Here is a 27825-nt window from a genome sequence, read left to right on the forward strand (position 1 = left end):
TTAAATATGGGTTCAACAATGTGTGAGTGAGCAAAAGAGTCTGAAAATGTAAGACTATGAGGGCACATTGTTTGATGGTTTGCAAAAAAACACCATAGATAGAGAAATGATTTATGGAATATACGACATATCTTAAAATCGTACTCAAGTTTAACATGCAGTAAACTCAGCTGCTGGTTTGACAGCAAAATCCAACGTGTAGGACTGCTGAGCCAAATTGTCCCAACTAGGCCGCATTTATTGTTTTCTCAACCTAACTACGTCCATTACTGTCTTCCGCCCAGGATTTCGTTCATTGGGTGATGGACAATCCATTTTAGCCAATGCCTTGTAGGAAGGCTGCCGAATAGTGTACATTCAGACCAATGATAGTCAAGCGGGTGGTATTCGATGGGTACACTTTCAACGTTTTCGCTGGCAAGAACGTTAGTTCCTGCTCTTTCCTGGCCGTTTCCTGTAATCGTACAGTGTTGTGAGACGGAGAAAGCCATGTGTGTCGATGCAAAGGTAAATGTAGCACCCCGAAATGATAACTGAGAGAGTCGAGGCAGTGGATGGTTATTAGGCGGTATTTTTTTTAAATGAATAACAGACGAAGTCTATCCCAAATGCCATTGCGGCCTTACCCGTGTCTGATCGTAGACAGGCTAGTATGGTTATTGTGGCACGTTGCTTTGGTTTGGTCCGGTTTGTTGACGAGATTGAAAGAGTGGATGGTATGCAGTACATTATGAAGATGTTAGTTATTGACTGACATATCGCAGTAGTTATTTATATACCTTATGAAATATATTTTAATCCCAAAACCGCCTTATGTGGGTTATGCAATGCCAATAGCCATTCAATGCTATTCAATGCTAACGTTATCTCTGTAACCGTTTTGCCGAGAACAACACTGTCAGAAACGCCTGACCATGTATAGACAGATTTCTCCCACTTGCCATTTAAACTATTAATGTCCATACAAATACTGCTTTTAAAATGGTCTATGATAATAATGAAGGCATGTTTGATTCAAGAAAAAACAGAAGCCACAAGTGTTTGTTGTTATAGGTAGCTAGATGGCTAACTAGTTAACCAACTAACTAGCTAGCTAACGTTACTAGCTAGCTACCACATGACAATTCAGACCATTTCACCTCACCGAGAGAGCAGTTTTAGCTTAACCACTTTTTCCTGGTTAAGCTAAGTGTTTATCTTATCCTTTTCTGCTTTAGCAAAGAGACATCAGCAAATGATCTCGCAGATGGGCATCCATCCCATCATTACACACAGCGCAGAGGAGAGAAATAGGCACTGAAAACAAGGAAGAGGAAAGGGGTGAGGAAGAAGTGGAGAAACAGGGGGACTCCTCTTCCCTGAGTGTCTTTCTCTTGTATCTAGCTCGTTTTCCCCACCATCTACACCACCACTCCAATATTTGTCATTGGAGGATACACAGACGAAGGCCAAGTCAATTCTCTGCACTGGACTGAAACCAATTTTAGTAAGTTAATTATGTTATTGATATGTGTACTCAGAATAATATTGATGATCTTGGATTAATTTAAAATTATTTGTTGTTTTTCCAATAGTTTTTTAAAGTGCACATTCTGGGCAGTTTTCTGGATTCCCTGTCTTTTCTGACTGAGAGCAAGGCTGTTTTGTTCTCTATATCTTCTGTGGACTGGGCAACATGGCAGACCCCATCATGGACCTCTTTGATGATACGCCGCTGTTCAACCTGGATGCTCTGCCAGGCGATGCCTTCACCCAGGGTTCCTCAGACCCTGTGGAGGAGGCTCTGAAACTGGCTCTGGGGCAGATTGACCCCCCCTATGAACCCACCCCAGCTCTCTGCACACCAGTTGCAGCTCCAATAATCCCAGACCCAGTCCCTGTGCAGCAGCAGGCCTCCGTCCCATTTGCCCTCCCTCAGACTGTTTCAATCGCTTCAACAGTACCTCAGACGACACTCTCTGTAGCCAGTAACACTAGTCGGGCTGCCACAGTCCTGCTGGGCTCACCTCTGACTGTCAATAGCTCTGCTGGCACCACACAACAGATCACAACACAACAATTTACCACACAGCAGCTCACACAGATTGCACAGCAGCTTACTCCTCAGCAGCTAGCTGCCATCACCCAGCAGGCCGGGGGGCAGGGAGGCTCCAAGATCGTCATCCTGAAAGGACCTGGGGGGCATGCACAGGTGCTGCAGACTGTTCCTGGGACAGGCTCTCAAGCGGGGAAGGTCACCTTTGCCAGGGTACTGTCTGGAACCCAACTTAGGCCTGGCATGCAGATACTGTCTGGGGGAACGGTCCTGAACCAAGCGTCTCCTGGGCAGGGACCGGTGAAGGTGGGGACTGGGATACAGAGGCTAGTTCAGTCGCCCAATGGACCCCTGAAACAGGTGCAGTTGATCTCCATGCCCCAGGGCCAGACGCAAACTGTCCAGATGCAAATACCGCAGGCCCAGCTTGCCCAATCGCAGCAAATCCAGCTACAACCCCAGACACAGGTGCAGCTGCAGTCTACCATGCAAACACAGGTTACCGCCACTGCTACAGGCACCACTTCAGTACGACCACAAGGGGTTACCCTCACTACAGTACCACAGCAGGTAAGACTGCCCTTTGACTTTACCATCAGAATGTTCAAATGCTATGTTTTGAGTAGTCAGGAATAGAGTTCGGCCGATTGATTTTTCAACGCCGATACCGATTATCGTAGGACCAAAAAAAGCCGATACCGATTTAATCTGTTGCTTTTTGTTTACATTTTTTATTTGTAATAATGACAATTACAACAATACTGAATAAACACTTATTTTAACTTAATATAATACATCAATAAAATCAATTTAGCCTCAAATAAATAATGAAACGTTCAATTTGGTTTAAATAATGCAAAAACAAAGTGTGGGAGAAGAAAGTAAAAGTGCAATATGTGCCATGTAAGAAAGCTAACATTTAAGTTCCTTGCTCAGTACATGAGAACATATGAAAGCTGGTGGTTCCTTTTAACATGAGTCTTCAATATTCCCAGGTAAGAAGTTTTAGGTTGTAGGAATTATAGGACTATTTCTCTCTATACCATTTGTATTTCATTAACCTTTGACTATTGGGTGTTCTTACAGGCACTTTAGTATTGCCAGTGTAACAGTATAGCTCCCGTCCCTCTCCTCGCTCCTACCTGGGCTCGAACCAGGAACACAACGACAACAGCCACCCTTGAAGCAGCGTTACCCATGCAGAGCAAGGGAAACAACTACTCCAAGTCTCAGAGCGACTGACGATTGAAACGCTATTAGCGTGCATCCTGCTAACTAGCTAGCCATTTCACATCGGTTACACCAGCCTAATATCAGGAGTTGATAGGCATGAAGTCATAAACAGCTGCTGGCAGAACCACAAAAGTGCTGTTTGAATGAGCAGTCAGTCTGCTCTATCAAATCATAGACTTATCATAGACATGATAACACACAGAAATACGAGCCGTAGGTCATTATTATGGCAGAATCTGGAAACTATCACCTCGAAAACAAGACGGAACCGTTCCGGATTTTATCTAACGGGTGGCATCCATAAGTCTAAATATTCCTGTTACGTTGCACAACCTTCAATGTTATGTCATAATTACGTAAAATTCTGACAAATTAGGCAGCCCAAACTGTTGCATATACACTGACTCTGCATGCAATGAATGCAAGAGAAGTGACACAATTTCACCTGGTTAATATTGCCTGCTAACCTGGATTTCTTTTAGCTAAATATGCAGGTTTAAAAATATATACTTCTGTGTATTGATTTTAAGAAAGGCATTGATGTTTATGGTTAGGTACACATTGGAGCAATGATATGCACCACATCGATTATATGCAATGCAGGACACGCTAGATAAACTAGTAATATCATCAACCATGTGTAGTTAACTAGTGATTATGATTGATTGTTTTTTTATTAGATAAGTTTAATGCTAGCTAGCAACTTACCTTGGCTTCTACTGCATTTGTGTAACAGGCAGGCTCCTCGTGGAGTGCAATGAGAGGCAGGTTGGTTAGAGCGTTGGACTAGTTAACCGTAAGGTTGCAAGATTGACTCCCTCGAGCTCCCCCAAGGTAAAAAATCTGTCGTTCTGCCCCTGAACGAGGCAGTTAACCCACCGTTTCTAGGCCGCCATTGAAAGTAAGAATGTGTTCTTAACGGACTTGCCTAGTTAAATAAAGGTGTTTAAATATATATATATTTTTTTAAATCGGCCAAATCTGTGTCCAAAAATACCGATATCCGATTCTTATGAAAACTTGAAATCGGCCCTAATTAATCGGCCATTCCAATTAATCGGTCGACCTCTCGTCAGGAATACAGTGACCTGGTCTCCACCTCAGGTCTCAAGATTGTACATTTGTAATTTAATCAACATCTTCTCATTTCTAATTGATAATTGCTCTCACCTCAGGGTGAAGCTAAGAGGATTACCCTGGTGCTGCAGCAGCCGCATGGTGGCACGACCCAGGGGGGTGCTGTGACGGTGGGTGGGTCGGGTCAGCTGCAGCAGGGCCAGCAGCAGAGGCTGGTGTTGGGTAACCTCCCAGGGAAGCTGGTCCTCCAAGGGGGTCAGCTGGCTGCTCTCACCCAGGCCAGGGCAGGGCAGACGGGGGCGCAGCCTAAAGTACTTACCATCCAGCTGCAAGTGCAGCAGCAACCCAACCAACAGGGGGGACCTAAGGTAAGGAGGAGTGGCCTGAATTAGTCATTACAAAATGATCCTCATTTAACTAATCAGAAATACTGACCTGTTCTATGAAGATTTTGATCTGTAACTTGAACTGTCTCTGTCCTGCAGTTTCAGCTGGTGTCTGGAGGGCAAGGTAGCAGCCCACAGGTGGTTCAAATCTCCCAGGGGCAAGGTGGACAGAGACTGGCCATGCCCCTCAAACTGCTGCTGCAACCACAGGTACACGCATACATGCCTCATGTCTCAATATATGTAGTCCTGAATTGCACATCTCACTAGTCAGTGTTTTTTTTTTCATTTTTTCCCCTTACTCTTAACTCGTCCATCTCTTTCCCCAGATGAGCTCCACCTCCACAGCAGGCGGTACCGTCTCCGTAGTGAAGGTCATCAACACCTCTGCTGCTGGTTCTGCCCCTTCCACCACCACCACCATGGCATCCACAGGGATACGGCTAGCCAAGGCCCAGGAGCCTGTACGGCGTGTGGAGACCCTGGGCAAGCAGGAGAAGGCCAACCGCATAGTGGCCGAGGCCATTGCCAGAGCAAAGGCCCGGGGGAGAGAGGAACATTCCACGAGTCCTCAACCAGGACGAACTGCCTCCTGGACAGAAGGCTGCTGACAAAGGGGCTGCTGCAACGACCACTGGCACACCTGGAGCCAAGAAGAAGGGGGGGGGAGGCGGGAGTAAGAAGAAAAGCCCACCAGGGGCGGGGGGGAAGGGCATGGCTTGTGCTGAGAAGAAAGGCAAGGCCAAGGCAGCAGGTGGAGCTGCTGTAGGGACACCTGTAGGGGTGGCTGGAACCAGCGGCAGCAAAAGCAAAAGCAAGGCAAAGATCAAGTAAGTTTGTTAAGAGCAGTTTTGTCATTTAACTGAGTGTTAGATCTATTTTTCGAAACTGATCATCTTTCTCATCCTCTCTCTCTCGCCCCAGTACGATCACTCTAGTGGGGGGGTAAGAAGAGGAAGAGGAATGCATCCTCAGACCACTCTGATGGGGACTTGAGCCCTGCCTCTCCCTCTAAGGCCCTGGAGGAGGACATGTTAGCAGTGAGACACATCCCTCCTACTGACACACACCTACACACAACAACCACTTTTCCCCCCACACACATGCATGACGCTACACTAAACTACAGTATAGTATGATCTCTAAATCTATCACCACTTCGTAAATGCCACTTCAATAAACGCACATCCCTGATTTGACATTTTAGTAACATAATACGTTCAGTGTTGTACTGGCTGTTTGTCTTAGACTTCCTGACTGATGTCTTACTTGTTTGCATGTCACCCCCCTCCCCCACCCACCAGAAGAGGCGCTCTAACCGTCAGGTGAAGAGGAAGAAGTACACGGAGGACTTGGACATCAAAATCACTGACGACGAGGATGAGCCGGAGGAGGACGTGGACGTAACCACGACGGCAGCGGTGGCGTCCATTACCGGCGGGGCCGCGGGGCAGCTGATGGGAGAGCAGCTCAAACAGGAGCTGCAGTTGGACGGAGATGGCCTTTCCAGCATGCAGTTCTTTGTGGTGAGTGGGAGATCTAATCAAGTTTGGGCTGTTCTGTTTTGTTTATCACATGCAAATGACAGCTGTATAACACACATGTATATGTGTCACAGGAAAACCCCAACGAGGAAGATGCAGCAATTGTCGACAAAGTCTTGTCCATGAGGTTAACTAAGAAGGAGGTGAGTGTGCTTACTGTGCTATTTATTTCTTATTTTAATTGTTAGTATTTATCAACTTTGCTGATTTTAAGAAGTTGCAAATCATTATGCATCTTTGTTCCTCTCTCCCTATTTTAAAGGTGTCTCCAGGACATTATATAAATGCTGAGGAATTCTTTGTCAAATATAAGAACTAGTAAGTGTCACTCTCTTTCCTTATGTTCATTACACTTTGGTGTGCTAATCCCTTATTACGGTCTATTGACCAAAATACTGGTGTGGGATCCATTAAATTGTTTGGAGTATCCATAGCTAACCCCTCAACCCTCCTGTTCCCACTCTCAGCTCCTATATGCACTGTGAGTGGGCCACTCTGGAGCAGCTGGAGAGAGACAAGAGGATCCACCAGAAGCTGAAGAGATTCAAGATCAAACACGCACAGATGAGACTCCTCTTACAGGAGGTAAGGAAATGCTGTGGCCTCTTTCACAGAAAAGTGGTAGCCCTCCGATTTGACAAGTAAATGGGAATGTGTATAGAGATGAACTTCAGGGATCATAGTCTGTGTTTCTTTTGTTTCTTCTCCTTTCTGTGCCCCTGTCCCCAGGAGGAGGAGCCCTTCAACCCAGACTATGTGGAGGTGGACCGGATCCTGGATGAATCCAACAGTGTGGACAAGGACAATGGAGAGGTGAGAGAAGTCCCGCACCATGCCTCTGAAATCTGTGAGGATGCAGCACTCCTGCCGGACTCAATTCTGATTTCTCAAGGACAAATCTTGAAATCTGTCACCATGAATTTAAACCACAAATTGATCTCGTGAAAATTCAGAGTCAGGATTATTTCTGGGTTGGGGCGGCAGGGTAGCCTAGTGGTTAGAGCGTTGGACTAGTAACCGGAAGGTTGCAAGTTCAAACCCCCGAGCTGACAAGGTACAAATCTGTCGTTCTGCCCCTGAACAAGCAGTTAACCCACTGTTCCTAGGCCGTCATTGAAAATAAGAATTTGTTCTTAACTGACTTGCCTGGTTAAATAAAGGTAAAATAAAATCAAAATGTCTCTAAAAGTGTATTGTCTCCTTAGCCGGTGGTGTATTACTTGGTGAAGTGGTGCTCTCTGCCCTATGAAGACGCCACCTGGGAGCTGAGGGAGGACGTGGATGAGGACAAGGTGGTGGAGTTTAGGAAGATCCAGGACCGCCAACCTCAGCTCAAGAGAACGGTGAGTGTCAGATGCTGTGTGTGGATATTCACTGGTTGTGTGTGTTTGCCACGTTCCATGTGAGTGCCACTGCTCTAGTCTCCTATGTCATCATTCCTCAGTCTAAACCATTCACTCATCTCATTAGCCCCGACCCCAAGCGGCTGCATGGAAGAAGCTGGAGGAATTCAGAGAATACAAGAGTGGGAACGTACTTCGAGAATACCAGCTAGAGGGAGTCAACTGGCTACTCTTCAACTGGTACAACAGGTACTGACTGACATTTCTTTATGTGCTTTTGAATGCATTTCATATCCCATTATTTACATGCATGCATGCATACACACATACCAGTCAAAAGTTCGGACACACCTACTTATTCCAGAGTTTTTCTTTATTTTTACTATTTTCTACATTGTAGAATACTAGTAAAAGACAACTATAAAATAACACGTGGAATCATGTAGTAACCAAAAAAGTGTCAGGCAAATCGAAAAAATATATTTGAGATTCTTCAAAATAGCCACCCTTTGCCTCTGACCGCTTTGTACACTCTTGGCATTCTTTCAACCAGCTTCATGAGGTAGTCACCTGGAATGCATTTCAATTAACAGGTGTGCCTTGTTAAAAGTTAATTTGTGGAATTTCTTTCTTTAATGTGTTAGAGCCCTAACCCTATACAGAAGATAGCCCTATTTGGTATAAGACCAAGTCCATATTATGGCAAGAACAGCTCAAATAACAAAGAGAAATGACAGTCCGTCATTACGTTAAGACACAAAGGTCAGTCAATGCGGAAAATTTCAAGTGCAGTTGCAAAAACCATCGGGCGCTATGATGAAACTGGCTCTCATGGGGACTGCCACAGGAATAGAAGACCCAGAGTTACCTCTGCTGCAGAGGATATGTTCATTAGTTACAAGCCTCAGAAATTGCAGCCCAAATAAGTGCAAGTAACAGACACCTCATCATCAACTGTTCAGAGAAGACTGCGTGAATCAAGCCTTCATGGTCGAATTGCTGCAAAGAAACCACTACTAAAGGACACCAATAAGAAGAAGAGACTTGCTTGGGCCAAGAAACACGAGCAATGGACATTAAACCAGTGGAAATTTGTCCTTTTTGTCCGAGTCCAAAGAGATATATATATATATATATATATATATATATATTTTTTTTTTTTTTTGTGGTTCCAACTCATGCTACTCATGAGATGCAGAGTAGGTGAACGGATGATCTCTGCATGTGTGGTTTCTACCGTATTTAAAATTCAAGGCACATTTAACCAGCATGGCTACCACAGCATTCTGCAGCTATATGCCATCCCATCTGGTTTGCGCTATCATTTGTTTTTCAACAGGACAATGACCCAACACACTTCCTGGCTGTGTAAGGGCTATTTGACCAAGAAGGAGAGTGATGGAGTGCTGCATCAGATGACCTGGCCTCCACAATCAACCAACCTCAACCCAATTTGGGATGAGTTGGACCGCAGGGAAGGAAAAGCAGCCAACAAGCGCTCAGTATATGTGGGAACTCCTTCAGGACCTGTTGAGAGAATGCCAAGAGTGTGTAAAGCTGTCCAGGCAAAGGGTTACTACTTTGAAGATCATCAAATCTCAAATATATTTTGATGTAACACTTGGTTATTACATGATTCCATATGTGTTATTTCATAGTTTTCATGTCTTCACTAATATTCTACAATGTAAAAATTAAGAAAAACCCTTGAATGAGTAGGTGTCCAAACTTTTGACTGGTCTGTCTACTCAGCAAAAAAATTAATGTCCCTTTCTCAGGACCCTGTCTTTCAAAGATGTCCCATGCTTGTTAAATGAACCATAAACAATTAATGAACATGCACCAGTGGAACAGTCGTTTTAATAAATAGGGCTAGGCCCCTTTTTTTCCTAATTTTCCACCTGAATGATGAGCCCAAAGTAAACTGCCTGTTTGTTGCTCAGGCCCTGAAGCCAGGATATGCATGTAATTGGTACAATTGGAAAGAAAACAGTTTTTGAAGTTTGTAGAAATGTCAAAATAACATAGGAGAATATAACAATACATATGGTAGGAGAAAATTCAAAGAAAAACAAACCAGATTTTTTTTTTTTTTTTGATGGACCAACCTCTTAAAATGGCAAGTATGAGGTCATACTGAAAATTAGCTCCCTGGATGCAATTCCTATGGCTTCAATAGGGTGTCAGTGGACTAGGTTCCCGGTTTCAGGCTTGCAACGTAAAAAACGAAAAATAAATAACAATTTAAGTAGAAGGACAGTCTTGGAAATTCGTGTTTGCGTGCACCATGAAGACAAGACACACCTGCTAAAATCGGTTTCATACTTTCCATAAGTAATATGATTGTTTGATTACATTTAGGGTATCTGAAGAGTAAATAGAAAGGTATTTTCTCTTGTTGAAACAGTTTAGGGGTACATTTTCAGAATCCTTTCTCTGCATGTTGAACGAGTGGATTACTCATGGCGCCAACTAAACTGACTTTTGGGATATAAAGACGGATTTTCTCTAACAAAACGACTCTGCGTGTTATAGCTGGGACCCTTTGGATGACAAATCAGAGGAAGATTTTCAAAAAGTGAATATTTAAATAGCTATTTATGAAACCTGTGTCAGTGGAAAAATATTTTGTGGGGTACCGTCCTCAAACAATCGCATGGCATGTTTTCGCTGTATTAGCTACTGTAAATCGGACAGTGCGGTTAGATGAACAAGAATTTAAGCTTTCAACCGATATGACACTTGTATGTACCTAAATGTTTCATATCCATAATTTTTATGATTATTTATTTGAATTGTTCGCCCTCCAGTATAACCGGAAGTTGCCTAGCCCTAAAAGTTTTGGTAGGCAATTAAGGTCACAGTTATAAAAACGTAGGACACTAAAGAGGCCTTTCTACTGACTCTAAAAAACAACAAAAGAAAGATGCCCAGGGACCCTGCTCGTCTGTGTGAACTTGCCTTAGGCATGCTGCAAGGAGGCATGAGGACTGCAGATGTGGCCAGGGCAATAAATTGCAATGTCCGTACTGTGAGACGCCTAAGATAGCGCTACAGGGAGACAGGATGGACAGCTGATCATCCTCGCAGTGGCAGACCACGTGTAACAACACCTGCACATGATCGGTAGATCTGAACATCACACTGGGACAGCTACAGGCTGGCAACATTAACTGCTCGAGGTACACCAGGAACGCACAATCCCTCCATCAGTTCTCAGACTGTCCGCAATAGGCTGAGAGAGGCTGGACTGAGGGCTTGTAAAGGCAGGTCCTCACCAGACATCACCGGCAACAACGTCGCCTATGGGCACAAACCGAACGTCGTTGGACCAGACGGGACTGGCAAAAAGTGCTCTTTAACGTCGAGTAGCGGTTTTGTCTCACCGGGGGTGATGGTCGGATTCGCGATTATCGTCAAAGGAATGAGCATTACACCGAGTCCTGTAATCTGGAGTGGGATCAATTTGGAGGTGGAGGGTCTGTCATGGTCTGAGGCGGTGTTTCACAGCATCATCGGACCGCGCTTGTTGCCATTGCAGTCAATCTCAATGCTGTGCGTTACAGGGAAGACATCCTCCTCCCTCACGTGGTACCCTTCCTGCAGGCTCATCTTGACATGACACTCCAGCATGACAATGCCACCAGCCATACTGCTCGTTCTGTGTGTGATTTCCTGCAAGACAGAAATGTCAGTGTTCTGCCATGGCCAGCGAAGAGCCCGGATCTCAATCCCATTAAGCATGTCTGGGACCTGTTGGATCGGCGGGTGAGGGCTAGGGCCACCCCCCCCCCCCAGAAATGTCTGGGAACTTGCAGGTGCCTTGGTGGAAGAGAGAACATCTCACAGCAAGAACTGGTGCAGTCCATGAGGAGGAGATGCACTGCAGTACTTAATGCAGCTGGTGGCCACACCAGATACTGACGGTTAATTTTGATTTTTGACCCCCACCCCCCCTTTGTTTAGGGACACATTATTCCATTACTGCTCGTCACATGTCTGTGTTACCTGTTCAGTTTGTCTCAGTTGTTGAATCTTATGTTCATACAAATATTTACACATGTTAAGTTTGCTGAGAATGAACGCAGTTGACAGAGGACGTGTCTTTTTTTTGCTTTGTGTGCGTGCGCGCACACTTGTATTGACACATCTTCTCGCCCTACAGGCAGAACTGTATCCTGGCCGATGAGATGGGTCTAGGGAAGACCATCCAGTCCATATCTCTGCTGTCTGAGGTGCTTGGTGCCGGGGTCCAAGGACCCTTCCTGGTCATCGCCCCCCTCTCCACCATCACCAACTGGGAGAGGGAGTTCGCCACCTGGACTGACATGAATGCCATCGTCTATCACGGCAGCCTGGCCAGCAGGCAGATGATCCAGCAGTACGAGATGTACTGCAAGGACGACAAGGTGTGTGTCTGTCTTGCATTCTGTTTGTGGAACAGAAGAATGGATTACAGTGGTTGAGTACTAGTGTTATTCTGCAGTAGGACCTGTTGGAAGACATTGATTCTCTCGTGTTCAGATTATACGATTCTTGGTACATCATCATCTAGCTCCTCTAACTAGTGTTGTATTACATTTTCTCTGTAGGACCATCTGATCCCAGGGGCATATAAATTTGAAGCCCTGATCACAACGTTTGAGATGATTCTGTCCGACTGCCCTGAGCTGAGGGAGATCTCCTGGCGCTGTGTGATCATTGACGAAGCCCACCGCCTCAAGAACCGCAACTGCAAGCTGCTGGACAGCCTCAAGATGCTGGACCTGGTGAGTGTTCATGAGATAGACTAAGGGCTAGATTCTGTCAGATCCATGCTAGCCGACATCTCCGTAGCGGTTGTTTTGGCGTGTCGGAGGTGGAACTGCGATAGATCTGTCAAATCCACAAGCAGCTCCTTACGTTACCTTATTGCGAACACTGCTATTGGATGCAACCAAACCACCCCCGACTTCATATCTGACAAATCCTGTGCAAAAGTTAATACAGCCGTGTTACAAGTTCAAACACCCAAATGTGTGATGTTCTATTGCCTACTACACCTCGATTAGACTGATAGGCTTTAACCCGCCCATCATCCAAATTAACTTGACAACATGCGTGAACTTGTGGTCATTTCCGCCAACGATAGAAAGTGTCAACTATCGGCGTATTAAACTTTTAGCACAGTAGGGATAATAAGGGAGTGGTTGGTGACACTCGAGCAGCCGCTTACCGATTTGTCAGCTCTTACCGCAGTTGCACCACCAAAACGGACGCTATGCAGATTTCCTCCAATGCGGGTTAACGCTCGATCTGATTTTGAATTGAGGCCTAAGGGACAGGGGGACAAATGTATTTGTGTTGTGTTGTGACAACGTTGGTCTTTTGTGGAAGCGACAGAATGACTCCCTCTCCTGTTTTGCCACTCACCCCTTCTTCATTCTCTCTCCTCCGCTCCATTCTGTTCCTGTCCTCCCTGGTTCTCAGGAGCATAAGGTGCTTCTGACAGGCACTCCCCTCCAGAACACAGTGGAGGAGCTCTTCAGTCTGCTGCACTTTCTTGAGCCAGCTCAGTTCTCCTCGGAGTCCGAGTTCTTACGTGACTTTGGAGACCTCAAAACAGAGGAGCAGGTCCAGAAGCTCCAAGCTATTCTGAAGCCTATGATGCTGCGCAGACTCAAAGAGGATGTGGAGAAGAACTTGGCGCCAAAACAGGAGACCATCATTGAGGTAAGAGTTTATGCATAATGTTGCACCATATAACCAAGGTGACCTTGTATATGAGCATTATATTATTTTTTCGGAATGGACCATAACCATCAAGCTTAATACAACCGATCTACACAGGTGGAGCTGACAGATGTGCAGAAGAAATATTACCGGGCCATCCTAGAGAGGAACTTTAGTTTCCTCAGCATGGGGGCAACCAGCAACAGCAACGTCCCCAATCTGCTCAACACCATGATGGAGCTGCGCAAGTGCTGCAACCACCCCTACCTCATCACAGGTACCTCACACCCAACACTACAATACAAGTCAATACCCTTCCTCCTTCAAAAACACAACCCCAATAGCATATCCTCTTAATGCAGCTAGCCTGCTATCACCTGCGACTTACCACCGGTTCTATTGAGCTAACATCAGTACAACCCATCATGGAAAACTCCTGTCTTCATACCATTCCCAGGATGTTAATATAATAACCCCCGTCCTCTCTTTTTTGTCCAGGGGCGGAGGAGTCTATTGTGGCTGAGCTGAGGGAGGTGTACGACCCCATGGTGCCAGACTTCCACCTGCAGGCCCTGGTGAGATCTGCAGGCAAGCTGGTCCTGCTGGACAAACTGCTGCCTCGCCTGAAGGCCGGGGGACACAAGGTGCTCATCTTCTCCCAGATGGTGCGCTGCCTGGACATCCTGGAGGACTACCTCATCAACAAGAGGTATGAAGGTCTAGATTGACTGCCTCATCAACAAGAGGTATAGTCGGGTTAGCTGACAACGTCAAGAAAACGATGCCCGCAATTCAATGGGGCAGATATGTTTGTGTTGTGATTCTGGCTAGCCAGATAGCTAGCAACAATGACGAGGAGCTGCCATGTTGTGAATCATAAGTGGCTCGTTTCAGCTAGTTTTTTAGGTTGTTCTTGATACCTTGTCTTGTTTTGCCTGATGTTTATGCTAATAGGGCTAGAATTCACTAGCTAGCTAACCAACTGTAATGATGTGTTTGAGAGGAATATGCAAATGTATTTCATATCAAATTGTATTCATCACATGCGTTGAATACAACAGGTGTAGACATTAACATTTTAGTAATTTAGCAGAAGCTCTCTTATCCAGATGGTTAGGTGGGACAACTGGGAAATGCTTACTTATGAGGCCTTAAACAACAATGCAGTTTAAAAAATGTATATAATTAAGTAAAATGTGCTATATAAACGAAAGGAAAAATGGTAACACAAATAACGAAGCTATATTACAAGGGGTACTGGTACAGAGTCAATATGCAGGGAACGGGGTATACGATGTAATATGTACACGTAGGTAGGGGTAAAGTGATAATAAACAGAGTAGCAGCAGTGTGTGTGAAGGATTGTGTGTGTGGTGTCAATGTAGTGTGTGTGTGAGTGTACATCGAGTCAGTGCAAAACAAATAATAAATATAATACAAGTAGTGTGGGTAGTCATTTGGTTAACTGTTCAGCAGTCATGGCTTGGGGGTGGAAGCTGTTTAGGAGCCTTTTGGTCCCAGACTTGGCGCTCCGGTACTACTTGCCATGCAGTAGCAGCGAGAACAGTATGACTTGGGTGGCTGGAGTCTTTGACCATATTTATGGCCTTCCTCTGACACCGCCTGGTATAGAGGTCCTGAATGGAAGGAGACTTGGCCCCAGTCAAGTACTGGGCCGTACGCACTACCCTCTAGCGCCTTGCGGTCAGATGCTGAGCAGTTGCCATACCAAGCTGTGACACATGCTCTCGATTATGCAGCTGTTTAACTTTTTGAGGAAATGAGGTCCCATGCTAAATCTTTTCAGCCGCCTGAGGAGGAAGAAGCATTGTCGTGCCCTCTTCACAACTGTGTTGGTGTATTTGGACCCTGAAATGTTATTAGTGATGTGGATTCCAATGAACTTGACGCTCTCGACCCTCTCCACTACAGCCCTGTTTATATGAATGGGGTGTGTGCTCAGCCCTCATTTTCCTCTACTCTATGATCCGTTCCTTTGTCTTGTTGAGGGAGAGGTTATTGTCCTGGCACCACACGGCCAGGTCTCTGACCTCCTCCCTATAGGCTGTCTCATCATCGTTGGTGATCAGGCCTACCACGGACCCCGTGTTGAGGGTCAGCGTGACTGATGTGGTGTTATCTATCCTCCACCTGGGGGCTGCCTGTCAGGAAGTCCAGAATCCAGTTGCAGAGGGAGGTGTTCAGTCCCAGGGTCCTTAGCTTAGTGATGACCTTGGAGGGCCGCTATGGTGTTGAACGCTGAGCTGTCGTCAATGAACAGCATTCTCACGTAGGTGTTCCTTTTCTCTAGGTGGGAAAGGGCTGTGTGGAGTGCAATAGAGTGTGTCATCTGTAGATTGAGTGGGTCCAGGGTATCTGGGATGATGTTGATGTGAGCCATGACTAGCCTTTTCAAAGCATTTCATGGCTGCAGATGTGTATGTACTACTAATGTACTACGTCATTTAGCCAGGTTACCTTGACGTTCTTGGGAACAGGGACTATGGTCGTCTGTAGGGTTGAGCGATGTCTGGAATGACACAGTCCCATCGACCTGTCCAAACATTGTTGATATACTATTGTATTGTCTTTATTTATCCGGGGCAGGGGGAAACGCTCGTTCTGTTGCCTAGCAACACATTAAGCAAGCTGTAATGCAGCCTGTCATACAAACCACCCCCAAAAATGTAGATTAAATAAAAAAACTACGACGTGGAAATCATCATACCAATAGTGTATTTTCTTGTGTGCAAATTAATAAATATAATGAACAAAAATATAAAATCAACATGTAAAGTGTTTCCTGAGCTGAAATAAAGGACCTAAAATGTTTTCCATATGCACAAAAAGCTTATTTCTCCTATACCAAGATAATCCATCCACCTGCCAGGTGTGACATATCAAGAATCTGATTAAACGGCATAATCATTACACAGATGCATCTTGTGCTGGGGACAATGAAAGGTCACAACACAATGCCACAGATGCCTCAAGTTTTGAGAGAGCATGCAATTGGCCTGCTGACTGCAGGTATGTCCACCAGAGCCGTTTCCAGATAATTTAATGTTAATTTCTATACCATCTGCCGCCTCCAACATTGTTAGAATTTGGCAGCACCTCCAACCAGCCTCACAACCGCAGACCACGTGCAACCACGCCAGCCCAGGACCTCCCCATCCAGCTTCTAAACCTGAGAGATCATCTGAGACTAGCCACCCGGACAGCTGATGAAACTGAAGAGTATTTATGTCTGTAATTAAGCCCTTTTGTGGGGAAAAAAAATGTATTCTGATAGGCCCAGCCAAACTCCCAAGTGGGTGGGCTTATGGCTACGCCCCTGCCTAGTCATGTGAAATCCATAGATTAGGGCCTAATGAATTTTTTTGTTCAGTATAAATAAATATAAGCCAATTTATATGGTGATATGTGGCATCGATAACTTTGAATGGTGATTTGGAACCAAACGTTGTAGGCCTACAGTGTGATACGAGACACTTTCAATGGTGATTTTCAGCCAATTTCACTGGGCAGTCTTCTTGGGAGAGTTAAGCAAACGGTCATTCTTAGTGCACAACACTAGGCCAGCGCAGAGCTCACATCCAACCTACCTTAAGATGTAATCGGAGGAGATGATGACCCATTGGCATTGTGGAGAGGGAATGAGGGTCACTTTCCGCTCTTGGCCAACGTCGCCCTCAGATGCAGCTGTGCAAAAGGCGTTCAGTCTACATGTTTTCAGTAGGCCTCTATAGCAGGCAATATTGTTACCTTAGGTAGGTTCATATAATGAAAAATAAAAATAGTCCAAATTTGTTTTTTCATCGCACTTTTTATTTGTTTAATTTTCAAAGCCTGTATTCACAGATGCATCTTAATTTGAAATGAATGTAGGTTAGAATATTCAGTGGTGTTCCTTAGATTTATTTGCACTGTAATTTATTTGGTTAATTTCTTGTTTATTTTTTGTCTTTTTTTAGCCTATCCAAATGTGGTTTATTTTATGTAGGAAACATTTAAAAAAATATATCCCGCTTATCGAAACTGCTGCTGTGGGAGCTTATGTTATGCCCGTTGTGCAATTCAAGGATATGAATATATACTTCCACGATAATATAAATGTCTGTTTAGAAGTTAATCTTGTACAAGTAATGTTTACTGCAAATTTGATTGACTGTAGCCTAGTGTAGGACTATATTATGGTCTCTGGTTTACAGGGGTTTTCTGGCAGCACACTTTGTTTTTCCTGAAACTTTGGTTAGGTGGAGGCCAGAAACTTAAGGTTTGTTTAAACTTCCCATTTAAATGATTATATCTTGCATTTGTTGGTTCTCTTTATTATTATAATATCATGATTTTATTTAGGCTATTCACAAGTTTCTGAGAGGGAACTCTGTAACTGGCCTCCTGGATTCATTTGAAAGTTGATCATGAAAGATCTGCTTAGGCAAATGGGAATAGGTAGGTCATTTGGCTTGACACCTGGCCGTGAGCTGCACTGTTGTGAGCTTCCCGGCTCTGGCGGTGCAAGTCATGTTGAAATAGGTTATATCGTCTATAAAAAAATAAATGTATACCAACTATATCGTCGGTCACGTCACCACATTGTTGCCATCAACGATGTCTGTCCAACATAGTTGATTTACTACTATATTGTCCAACCCTTGTGGTCTGCTTGAAACATGTAGGTATCACAGAATGGGTCAGGGAGAGGTTGAAAATGTTGGTGAAGACACTTGCCAGCTGGTCAGCACATGCTCTGAGTAGGCATCCTGTTTATCCATCTGGCCCTGCAGACTTGAATGTTAACCGGTTTTAAAGGTCTTACTCATATCGGCTACGGAGAGCGGGATCACAGTCGTCCGCAACAGCTGGTGCTCTTATGCTTGGTTCAGTGTTGCTTCCCTTGAAGTGACTATAAAAGGCATTTAGCTCATCTGGTAGGCTCACGTGACTGGGCAGCTTGTGGCTGGGCTTCCCTTTGTAATCCGTGACAGTTTGCAAGCCCTGGCACATCCGACGAGCCTCCGAGTCGGTGTAGTAGGATTCGATCTTAGTCCTGTTTTTATGTTTTCAATAAATATTGGAGATGTAAACTATTTTTCATGTTGTCAACAATCTAAGCCAACACTGTCTGTTTTTCCCCATAGTTGTGCATGTCAGTTTTGTTGCTTAACAACCAACCCGTCTATGGAGCTGTAGATAGACTACCTCATCAACAAGCGAGATGGGCATGTTGATTTAAAAACTAGATTTTGTTGTGAAGAGTAATCTAGATGAGTAAGAAGTTGCCTTTATCATTGTTCTGCCCAGATACCTGTACGAGCGTATTGATGGCAGAGTGAGAGGGAACCTGCGTCAGGCAGCCATTGATCGCTTCAGCAAACCAGACTCGGACCGTTTCGTCTTCCTGTTGTGTACCCGGGCTGGAGGCCTGGGCATCAACCTGACTGCTGCTGACACCTGCGTCATCTTTGACTCAGACTGGAACCCTCAGAATGATCTGCAGGTGATGTTTGACCTCAGGCTCCCTCTTTTTTTGTCTGGGTTCTTCTGTTTCATCCTAATTCCCTTACAACGCTGTACAAATAGCATCTGATTGTACTAACCCTGCCTTCTCTCAACAGGCTCAGGCGCGGTGTCACCGTATCGGCCAGTCCAAGGCGGTGAAGGTGTACCGTCTGATCACCAGGAACTCCTATGAGAGGGAGATGTTGGACAAGGCTAGCCTCAAACTGGGTCTGGACCGGGCTGTACTGCAGAGCATGAGTGGCAACAAGGAGAGCAACGTCAACGGAGTAAGGAGGCCCAAAATATTATTTACTTACGTACTATATTATTTTTAAGCCTGCGGTTTGTTTGGATGCCAACCATCTGGTTAATATCTCTTCTTCCAACCGCTTCTCAGCAAATCCAGCAGTTCTCTAAGAAGGAGATCGAGGACCTCCTGAGGAAGGGGGCGTACGCTGCCATCATGGACGAGGAGGACGAGGGCTCCAAGTTCTGCGAGGAGGACATTGACCAGATTCTCCAGAGGAGAGCAACCACCATCACCATCGAGAGCGAGGGCAAGGGCTCCACCTTCTCAAAGGCCAGCTTCGTGGCTACCGAAAACAGGACCGACATCGCCCTGGACGACCCCGAGTTCTGGCAGAAGTGGGCCAAGAGGGCAGACATAGACTTTGATTCCATGAATAGGAAGGTAATGTGAAGGGCTCCATTCTGTGTGTGTGCACTACCTTTCTCAATGTGTTTTGTGAAAAGCTAATTTTTCTCCCATTCTCCCTGTAGAACACTCTGGTGATTGACACACCCAGAGTAAGGAAGCAGACCCGTCAGTTCGCTACCCTGAGGGGCGAGGGCGGGGAGATCTCTGACCCCGACAGCGACGACGAGTACCCGCCCGCCAATTCCCGGCAGTCCCGGTCCTCAAGGCGCTCCGAGCGCCACACCGGAAATGGCTATGGCCGCACCGATTGCTTCCGTGTGGAGAAACACCTTCTTGTTTACGGGTAGGTGGCCCTGACTAAGGCCTAGAGGTTTTTTTTCTGGACAGGTGTAGTTACAATACACATGTGAGAGTAAAGTTATGACCGGATTTTCTACCAAAGCAAGCTCCGCGCTGTTGTGCCGAGGTCTCCTTTCTCAGTCTGCCACCTCCTGTGCTTGTCCAGGTGGGGGCGCTGGCGGGACATCCTGTCTCATGCACGCTGTAAGCGGCGCCTCGGGGAGCATGACGTGGAGACCATCTGCAGGGTCATCCTGGTCTTCTGCCTGCTGCATTACCGTGGCGACGAGAACATCAAGAGTTTCATCTGGGAGCTCATCACCCCCCCAGAGAACGGCCGGGAACCACACACACTCCTCAACCACTCTGGTATGTATGACCGTTATAGAACCACACACTCTTCAACCACTCTGAATGTGTCTTACAACCTCCATCCACCCACTGTCTAAATGTTTCTTGCTCTGTTTTGGGTAACTGTTTACATGTTTGTGTTGATGTATTTTCTCTGTCTTTAGCGTTGCATTCCAGGGTTGTGAGTTAAATGTGCCAATGTGTTTCTAGGTCTGTCCATCCCTGTTCCTCGGGGTAGGAAGGGGAAGAGGGTGAAGGCCCAGAGCTCATTTGACATTCAGAAGGTGGAGTGGATCCGCAAGTACAACCCCGACTCCCTGCTTCTGGACGACAGCTACCGCAAACATCTCAAGCACCAGTGCAACAAGTCCGTGTGTTTTCACCCTAGAGAGGACTGAAGTGTTTGTGCACAGTATCAGAGCATTTACCCTTTCCTTGTCTTCAGGGTGTTGCTGAGAGTGCGTATGCTGTACTACCTGAGACAGGAAGTCATTGGAGAACACGCCGATTCTGTGCTGAGAGGAGCCGATGCCAGGTATCACCCTATTAAAATGACTCATTACTTGCTACATGCATATCTACACACACATACTGAATCTGTCTGTGTCCTCGTAGGGATATTGACATCTGGATGCCTGAGATGGAGCAGCAGGAGGTGCCATCAGGCTGGTGGGATACAGAGGCAGACCGCTCCCTCCTCGTCGGTGTCTTCAAACACGGTCTGCGTTTTCAATGTCAAAGTCTTTAGGCGTTTTGCTTACTTGTCAGAATACCTTTGTTTATCAGTAGGAACGTGGTGCTAGGTGTTTTAGTGAGAGTGTTTGTAGTAACTTCTGTTTTGTTGCTCCAGGGTATGAGATGTACACCACCATGCGCGCCGACGACTGTCTCTGTTTCCTGGAGAGAGCTGGTCGCCCTGACGACCAGGCCATTGATGCGGAGCAGCACTCTGCAGACGCAGAGCTGGGAGACGGGTGAGCTACGCAAGCGAACCTTATTAGCACTTCGTTGAACAACCCGCTAACTTTATATCACTGAACTCTTTAGAGCTGGCCTCACCCCCATTAACTTGACAAATTGGTGGCTGAGACTTTGTTTTGCCCCCCCCAGAGGAGACGATGACAAGTATTCTGAAGACCCAGAGTTCAAGCCTGCGTCAAGGCACACCAAAGACCTGTACGAGGAGGTGTGAATCCGTACTTAATATTCTCGTAGATTGATTTTGGTTAGAAAATATTGCTTTTATATTCATGACAATCCCTCTCCCCCAGGCTGACTCCATGAATATGGGTGACGATATCTGTGTCGATGACAAGCCGGGGCCTGTTAAAACCAAGGAACCGCCTTCTGGCCTGTCAGGAACCTGTGAGTGGCCGACCAGCTCGTCACTTACTGCGCGGCTCCGGCGTCTGATCACCGCATACCAGCGCAGCTACAAGAGAGAGCAGCTGAAGGTGGAGGCAGCAGAGAAGGGCGACCGCAAGCGCAGGAGGTGTGAGCAGGCCAGTAAGCTGAAGGAGATTGCACGCCAGGAACGCCAACAGAGGTACCAACTACTACCCTCAACTATTAACTCTGCAAGCATATGTGTCCTGAATCTGAGGTACAGTTGTTGTGTTTGTTTAATGTGTCCGTATGCTGTAACCTTACACAATTATCTGGTATAAGACTCGGAGTGGGTTTTAAGTGTTCCACTATTTTAACCATCTGTCTTGTGTGTCTTGACTTTCTCTCCTAGGTGGACCCGTAGAGAGGAGTGTGATTTCTACCGTGTGGTGTCCACGTTCGGTGTCGAGAGGATAAAAGAGCCAAACGCCCAAGAGGGGGTGAATGCTAAACTGGAATGGGCCCGCTTCCGGACCTTCGCCCGTCTGGACAAGAAGACGGACGAGAGTCTGAGTCGCTACTTCCGCTGTTTCATGGCTATGTGCCGGAGGGTGTGCAACCTGCGGCCCGCCCGCGGAGAAGGTCAGAACCACATCACAGCATTATTAAATCCCTTGACATGGTCAAATGTAATGGAGCATGGTGTTGGATATGTGGGTTGATTTGGAGAGACACCGATCCCTAACCCTCTCTCCCTCCCCAGACCCGTCAGATTTGGGGCAGTCTATGGCCCCCATCACAGAGGAGCGGGCCTCTCGCACCCTGTACCGCATCAGTCTGCTGCGCCGTCTTCGTGAGCGTGTCCTGCCCCACCCCTCCATGGAGGAGAGCCTGCTGCTGGCCCCACTCAGCTCCGAGCTTCCTGTCTGGTGGAGCACTCCGGCCCATGACCGGGAACTCATGCTGGGCGCCGCCCTCCACGGCGTCAGCCGCACCGAGCTTTCACTCTTCTCTGACCCGCAGTTCTCCTTTAGTCAAGCCCACCACGACTACCTCGAGATCCAGAAGAACCAGCCCGCCCCTGCCAGTCCCCTCCGCCAACCACAGGCAGAGGAGGGCTCCGCCATCAAGGAGGAGGAGGGACTGAACAGGGAGTCCGGCGTCCTTGGAGCTTCTGAGGCTCTCGGCCACTCTGATACACAGACCACACCCCTCTCTCGCCCTGATGGGAAGGGACGTGATCGCACCGGCTTGGGCTGGAAGAAGAGCAGGGGCAGGGGCCCGAGAAGCGAAGGAAGGAAAGGCGGAGGAAGTGGAGAAGGAGGGATGTCTGATTTGGATTCAGACTCTGATTCAGGCTCGTCTACCTCTTCCCGGCGATCAGAAAGCTCTGACGACAGTGTGGACAGCGACGCAGAAAGGGAGAGAGGTGAGTAATGGCTAAGAGGAATCTAGAAGAGTGTGAGGATTGAGTTAAGACGACACGGGTAGAACAAACTTTTTGTATATATGTTTATTTCCTGTTTTCAGCTGCTCTGAAGATGGAGGAAGATGGAGAGAACAGCTTGCTCTCAATGACTCCATCTCAAGATGGCGCGCCACCGGAGTCCCTCACTGACCCCTTCAGGGTTGACTGGCCCAAGGTATGTAGGGGAGGCGTACTGTCTGCAATTATAGAGCGGTGGTTCCCAACCAGGGGTACTAGGACCCCTGGGAATACTTGGCCTTTCCACAGGGGTTACGTGAGAAGATTCATAAGACCATAGGCTTACTGGTAAAATGCACATGAATGGGTACTTTAACATTTAACATTTCAGGGGTACTTCAGGGGTACTCCGGGCAGAGCAGAATTCAGTTGGAGGTACAGTAACCGAAACAGGTTGGAAACCACTGCTATAGAGTATGGATGGGTCCAGATTCAGTATGTGGATGTGTAAAAGCTTACACATTAGTACTTCAAATACAGTAATAACGGGACGTTGAATAATAAACTGAACAGTAAAAGGTTTGGTTTGTTGTGTCGATGGAATGATTGACTGGTTGCTCCCTCAGGACCGTGTGTTGATAAACCGGCTGGACAGCCTCTGTACACTGGTGCTGTCTGGGCAGTGGCCGACAGGGCGGCGCTACGCCTCTGACGCCCAGCTCAACCCAGGCTCTGACGACCTAGGGGCAGGGGATGAGCTCAGCTTTGCACGGCTCATGCGGAAAGGCAACAGCACACCCGGTGGAGAAGGAGCAGATGGAGAGGAATCGGAGTTCACGGTCAAACTTCTCAAGGTGAAATGAGAGGAACATGGAAAAGAGGGGTTGAATCAATTCTGGTCCTGGGCTTTTGTTCTAGCCCAGTAATAACAGCTGATTCAGCTTTTTAAGTCATTTAAGTAAATTGGGATAAAGCATGGGTGACTCGGGTACAGATGGGGATGACTAAATTGTTGTCTGTCCTCTTTCTCCATCCCCCTTTTATTTTACTGTCCAACTCTCTTAGGAGGAGGGGCTGAAGCTGACCTTCTCTAAGCATGCCTTGATGTCCAACGGGTCAGGGGGAGAGGGAAGCGGGCGCAGGAAGCGTAGGGACCAAGAAGTAAGCATAGACTGAGTATACAAAACATGTGGAACACCTTCCTAATATTGAGCTGCACACATGCACATTCCATGTCTCAAGGCTTTAAAAATCCTTCTTTAACCTGTCTCCTCCGGTTCATCTACACTGATTTTGAAATGTATTTAACAAGTGACCTCAATAAGGGATCATAGCTTTCACCTGGTCAGTCTGTCAAGAAAGAGCAGGTGTTTTGTATTCTCAGTGTATACAATACTTGTCCACATTCTCATGCAGTCGGTGGTTAAGACGGCTCATAATACACATACTTGTCTGAGAACAGTAGACCATAATAAGTAACAAGCTACATACTCAAATGTTCATTCAATGTCTGCATTCATCAAGCCTCGCTCACTCTCACTTCCCCCTAGTTGTCAGATCCAGACAGAGCGGTCCCGGTGGTCAATGCCATGACAGGCACAGTGCTGAGTGGGGAGCGAGCCCCTCGACGCAGGGACATGCCCAACTGGCTGAAGGAGAACCCAGAATATGAGGTGGAGGGAGACATGCTGGAGGTACATTATATCTAGAAGACTATGGCTGGGGCTCAAACGAGACTCTGGATAAAAGTAGTGCACTGTGAGAAATGCAGAATAATTAGAGATTTCCACTGCGGCTGTAGTGACTCTGTCTTTGCGAACCCCTAGCTCCTTGTGAACAGAAGCAAGAGGAAGAAGAAGAGGACCGAGAAGGCAGTAGCGCTGTCGGGCAGTGAGAAGATTAACATAATTGATATGAGGACAGGAAAGAAGGTGAGAAATGGCAAAGGATGAGTGCAGGGGGTTCCTCTCTCAAATAAATATTGATTTGTGGATGCTGGTTGCCTGAGGGTTCATTTTTATTTCTTTTCTTTTCTTGCTCAGGTTGGGGCTGCGCATGGACCTATGCTGCAGGATCTGAGGGAGTTTCTGGAGGAGAATCCTGACACTGCAGTTGCACCAGAATGGGCTGAGACTGCCCGGTGCTCTGTGAGTACCCTTTATTAACAGGGGGATAGGTTCAATTTCAGATAGTAAAATATTTTTATTCAATTGAAGTTGGACGTTTACATATACTTAGGTTGGAGTCATTAACTCGTCTTACAACCACTCCACAATTGTCTTGTTGACAATCTATAGTTTTGGTAAGTCTGTTAGAACATCTACTTTGTGCATGACACAAGTAATTTTTCCAACAATTGTTTACAGACAGATTATTTCACAATTATAGTGGGTTAGAAGTTGACATAAAGTAAGTTGACTGTGCCTTTAAACAGCATAATTCCAGAAAATTATGTCATGGCTTTAGAAGCTTCTGATAGGCTAATAGACATGATTTGAGTCAATTGGAGGTATACCTGTGGATGTATTTCAAGGCCTACCTTAAAACTCAGTGTGTCTTTGCTTGACATCATGGGAAAATCAAAAGAAATCAGCCAAGACTTCAGAAAATAAATTGTAGGCCTCCACATGACTGGTTCATCCTTGGGAACAATTTCCAAATGCCTGAAGGTACCACGTCCATCTGTACAAACAATAGTACGCAAGTATAAACACCATGGGACCACGCAGCCGTCATAATGCTCAGGAAGGAGACACGTTCTGTCTCCTAGAGATAAATGTACTTGTGTGAAAAGTGCAAATCAATCCCAGAACAGCAGCAAAGGACCTTGTGAAGATGCTGGAGGAAACGGGTACAAAAGTATCAATATCCACACAAAAAACAAGTCCTATATCGACATAACCTGAAAGGCTGCACAGCAAGGAAGAAGTCACTGCTTCAAAAACCCCATAAAAAAGCCAGACTGCGGTTTGCAACTGCACATGGGGACAAAGATTGTACTTTTTGGAGAAATGTCCCCTGGTCTGATGAAACAAATAGAACTGTTTGGCCATAATGACCATCGTTATGTTTGGAGGGAAAAGGGGGAGGCTTGCAAGCTGAAGAACACCATCCTAACCGTGAAGCACGGGGGTGGCAGCATCATGTTGTGGGGGTGCTTTGCTGCAGGAGGGACTGGTGCACTTCACAAAATAGATGGCATCATGAGGTAGGAAAACTGGATATATTGAAGCAACATCAAGACATCAGTTACAAGTTAAAGCTTGGTGGCAAATGGGTCTTCCAAATGGACAATGACCCCAAGTATACTTCCAAAGTTGTGGCAAAATGGCTTAAGGACAACAAAGTCAAGGTACTGTAGTGACCATCACAAAGCCCTGCATCCTGGGTAGAACTGAAAAAGCGTGTGCGAACAAGGACGCCTACAAACCCGACTCGGTTACACCAACTCTGTCAGGAGGAATGGGCCAAAATTCACCCAACTAGGCTACCCAAAACGTTGGGTGGAATGCTACCCAAGTTAAACAATTTAAAGGCTATGCTACCAAATATTAATTGAGTATGTAAACTTCTGATGCACTGGGTATGTGATGAAATAAATAAAAGCTGAATAAATTCTCTACTACTATTCTGACATTTCACATTTTTAAAATAAAGTGGTGATCCTTACCGACCTAAGACAGGGACTTTTTGTAAGGATTAAATGTCAGGAATTGTGAAACTGAGTTTTTAAATGTATGTAAACTTCCGACTTCAACTGTAGATCTTCTTCTTCCAGGGCTTTCTGCCAGACAGCCTCTTCCACCGGCTTCTCTCCGCACACTCTGTCATTCCCAAGAGAGACCGTCACCACAGCCACCACCACGCTCCCCAGCCTGACCCGCTGGAGGACCCACTCCTGGGCGGAGGTGAAGAAGAGACCCTGGTCTCAGACGGGGCCTACATGATGGAGGACGAAGACTTGGAGGATTCTTCTTTCCTGACTCAAGCCTTTGATGTTAAGATGGAAGGCGGTGACAGCTTGTCACAAGGCGGATACGAGAGTTCTGACAGGGAGGCCCTTTTGGACGACGTCATTATGCCGCAGAAGGACTCGGACTCTTCCTCCAGCTCAGAGGATTGACCAAGCCCTTCTTGTCTAATATAGTCCCCGAAAAATCATGTTATTTTTCCTTTTCATGCTATTCCTCATTTTATTTTTTTATCATGATCTATATTGAATTATGGATTCATTTTTTTTGTTCTTTTTACTCATTTATTTTATGTAGATTTTTGGAAAGGAACAGGTTTGCACCCAACTCTTTCCATTCATGATATTCCTCCTCCCTCCATGACCATCCACTTGGCAGCCTGAACCCCAACAAAGTGACTCCATGCCCAACTCTGTTTCTCCATGCCCAATCACTGCTCTCCTTCTCGCACAACCACCCGCTCAACCACCCCCTCAAACCCATCCCATTCCCAGCCTCATCTTTAAGGGGAGCCCTGCTGTATTAGGAGCCTTTTTATCCAAGAACCTCCAAGCTGGTCCTCCAGTTTAACTGGACGAGAGGACACATGTACTGAGCAGACCAGAACTTTTGCTCCCATGATGCCTGAGTCTGATGTCATAGGACCTTTCTGCGCCCTGTTGAGTCAGTGAACTAGAAGGGGTCCAATATGTGGATGTACATTTTTCTGAAAGAATGTGGTAACTGTAAGGGGGTGGGGGGATACTGGTATATTAATTACTCATCCAGTGCTAGAAAGATGGGTGTATTGTACAATGTAGAGCAGGTCAGTTGTGTGCTATGGTGCAAAGATGACTGCAATGAGTTATTATTATTGTTTTATGACCTGACTGTATCTGTGATATGAATTACAGCAATCTACAGTGAAAGCAGCTGA

At 46.2% G+C, this 27825-nt stretch overlaps 1 protein-coding gene across 1 annotated transcript; it reads left to right on the forward strand.

The window, feature by feature from the left end:
* Positions 1–359: 359 nt before the first annotated feature.
* Positions 360–27825, forward strand: LOC124041593 (chromodomain-helicase-DNA-binding protein 8-like). The gene is given in 41 exon segments (XM_046359339.1): positions 360–507; positions 1218–1486; positions 1575–2605; positions 4444–4713; positions 4831–4941; positions 5061–5276; positions 5278–5561; positions 5656–5671; positions 5673–5771; positions 6036–6257; positions 6350–6418; positions 6538–6593; positions 6743–6860; positions 7005–7088; positions 7481–7618; positions 7746–7867; positions 11784–12027; positions 12211–12387; positions 13088–13330; positions 13448–13607; positions 13829–14039; positions 18641–18836; positions 18955–19125; positions 19236–19529; positions 19619–19839; positions 20002–20204; positions 20397–20553; positions 20632–20721; positions 20802–20905; positions 21037–21160; positions 21297–21372; positions 21458–21732; positions 21925–22154; positions 22276–22941; positions 23043–23155; positions 23565–23792; positions 24004–24099; positions 24489–24632; positions 24765–24869; positions 24981–25085; positions 26717–27825. Coding segments are annotated over 39 exon segments (7713 nt in total). The 5' UTR covers positions 360–507; positions 1218–1486; positions 1575–1675; the 3' UTR covers positions 27062–27825.

This window comes from Oncorhynchus gorbuscha, linkage group LG08, assembly GCF_021184085.1.
Source record: "Oncorhynchus gorbuscha isolate QuinsamMale2020 ecotype Even-year linkage group LG08, OgorEven_v1.0, whole genome shotgun sequence".
NCBI lineage: Eukaryota > Metazoa > Chordata > Actinopteri > Salmoniformes > Salmonidae > Oncorhynchus > Oncorhynchus gorbuscha.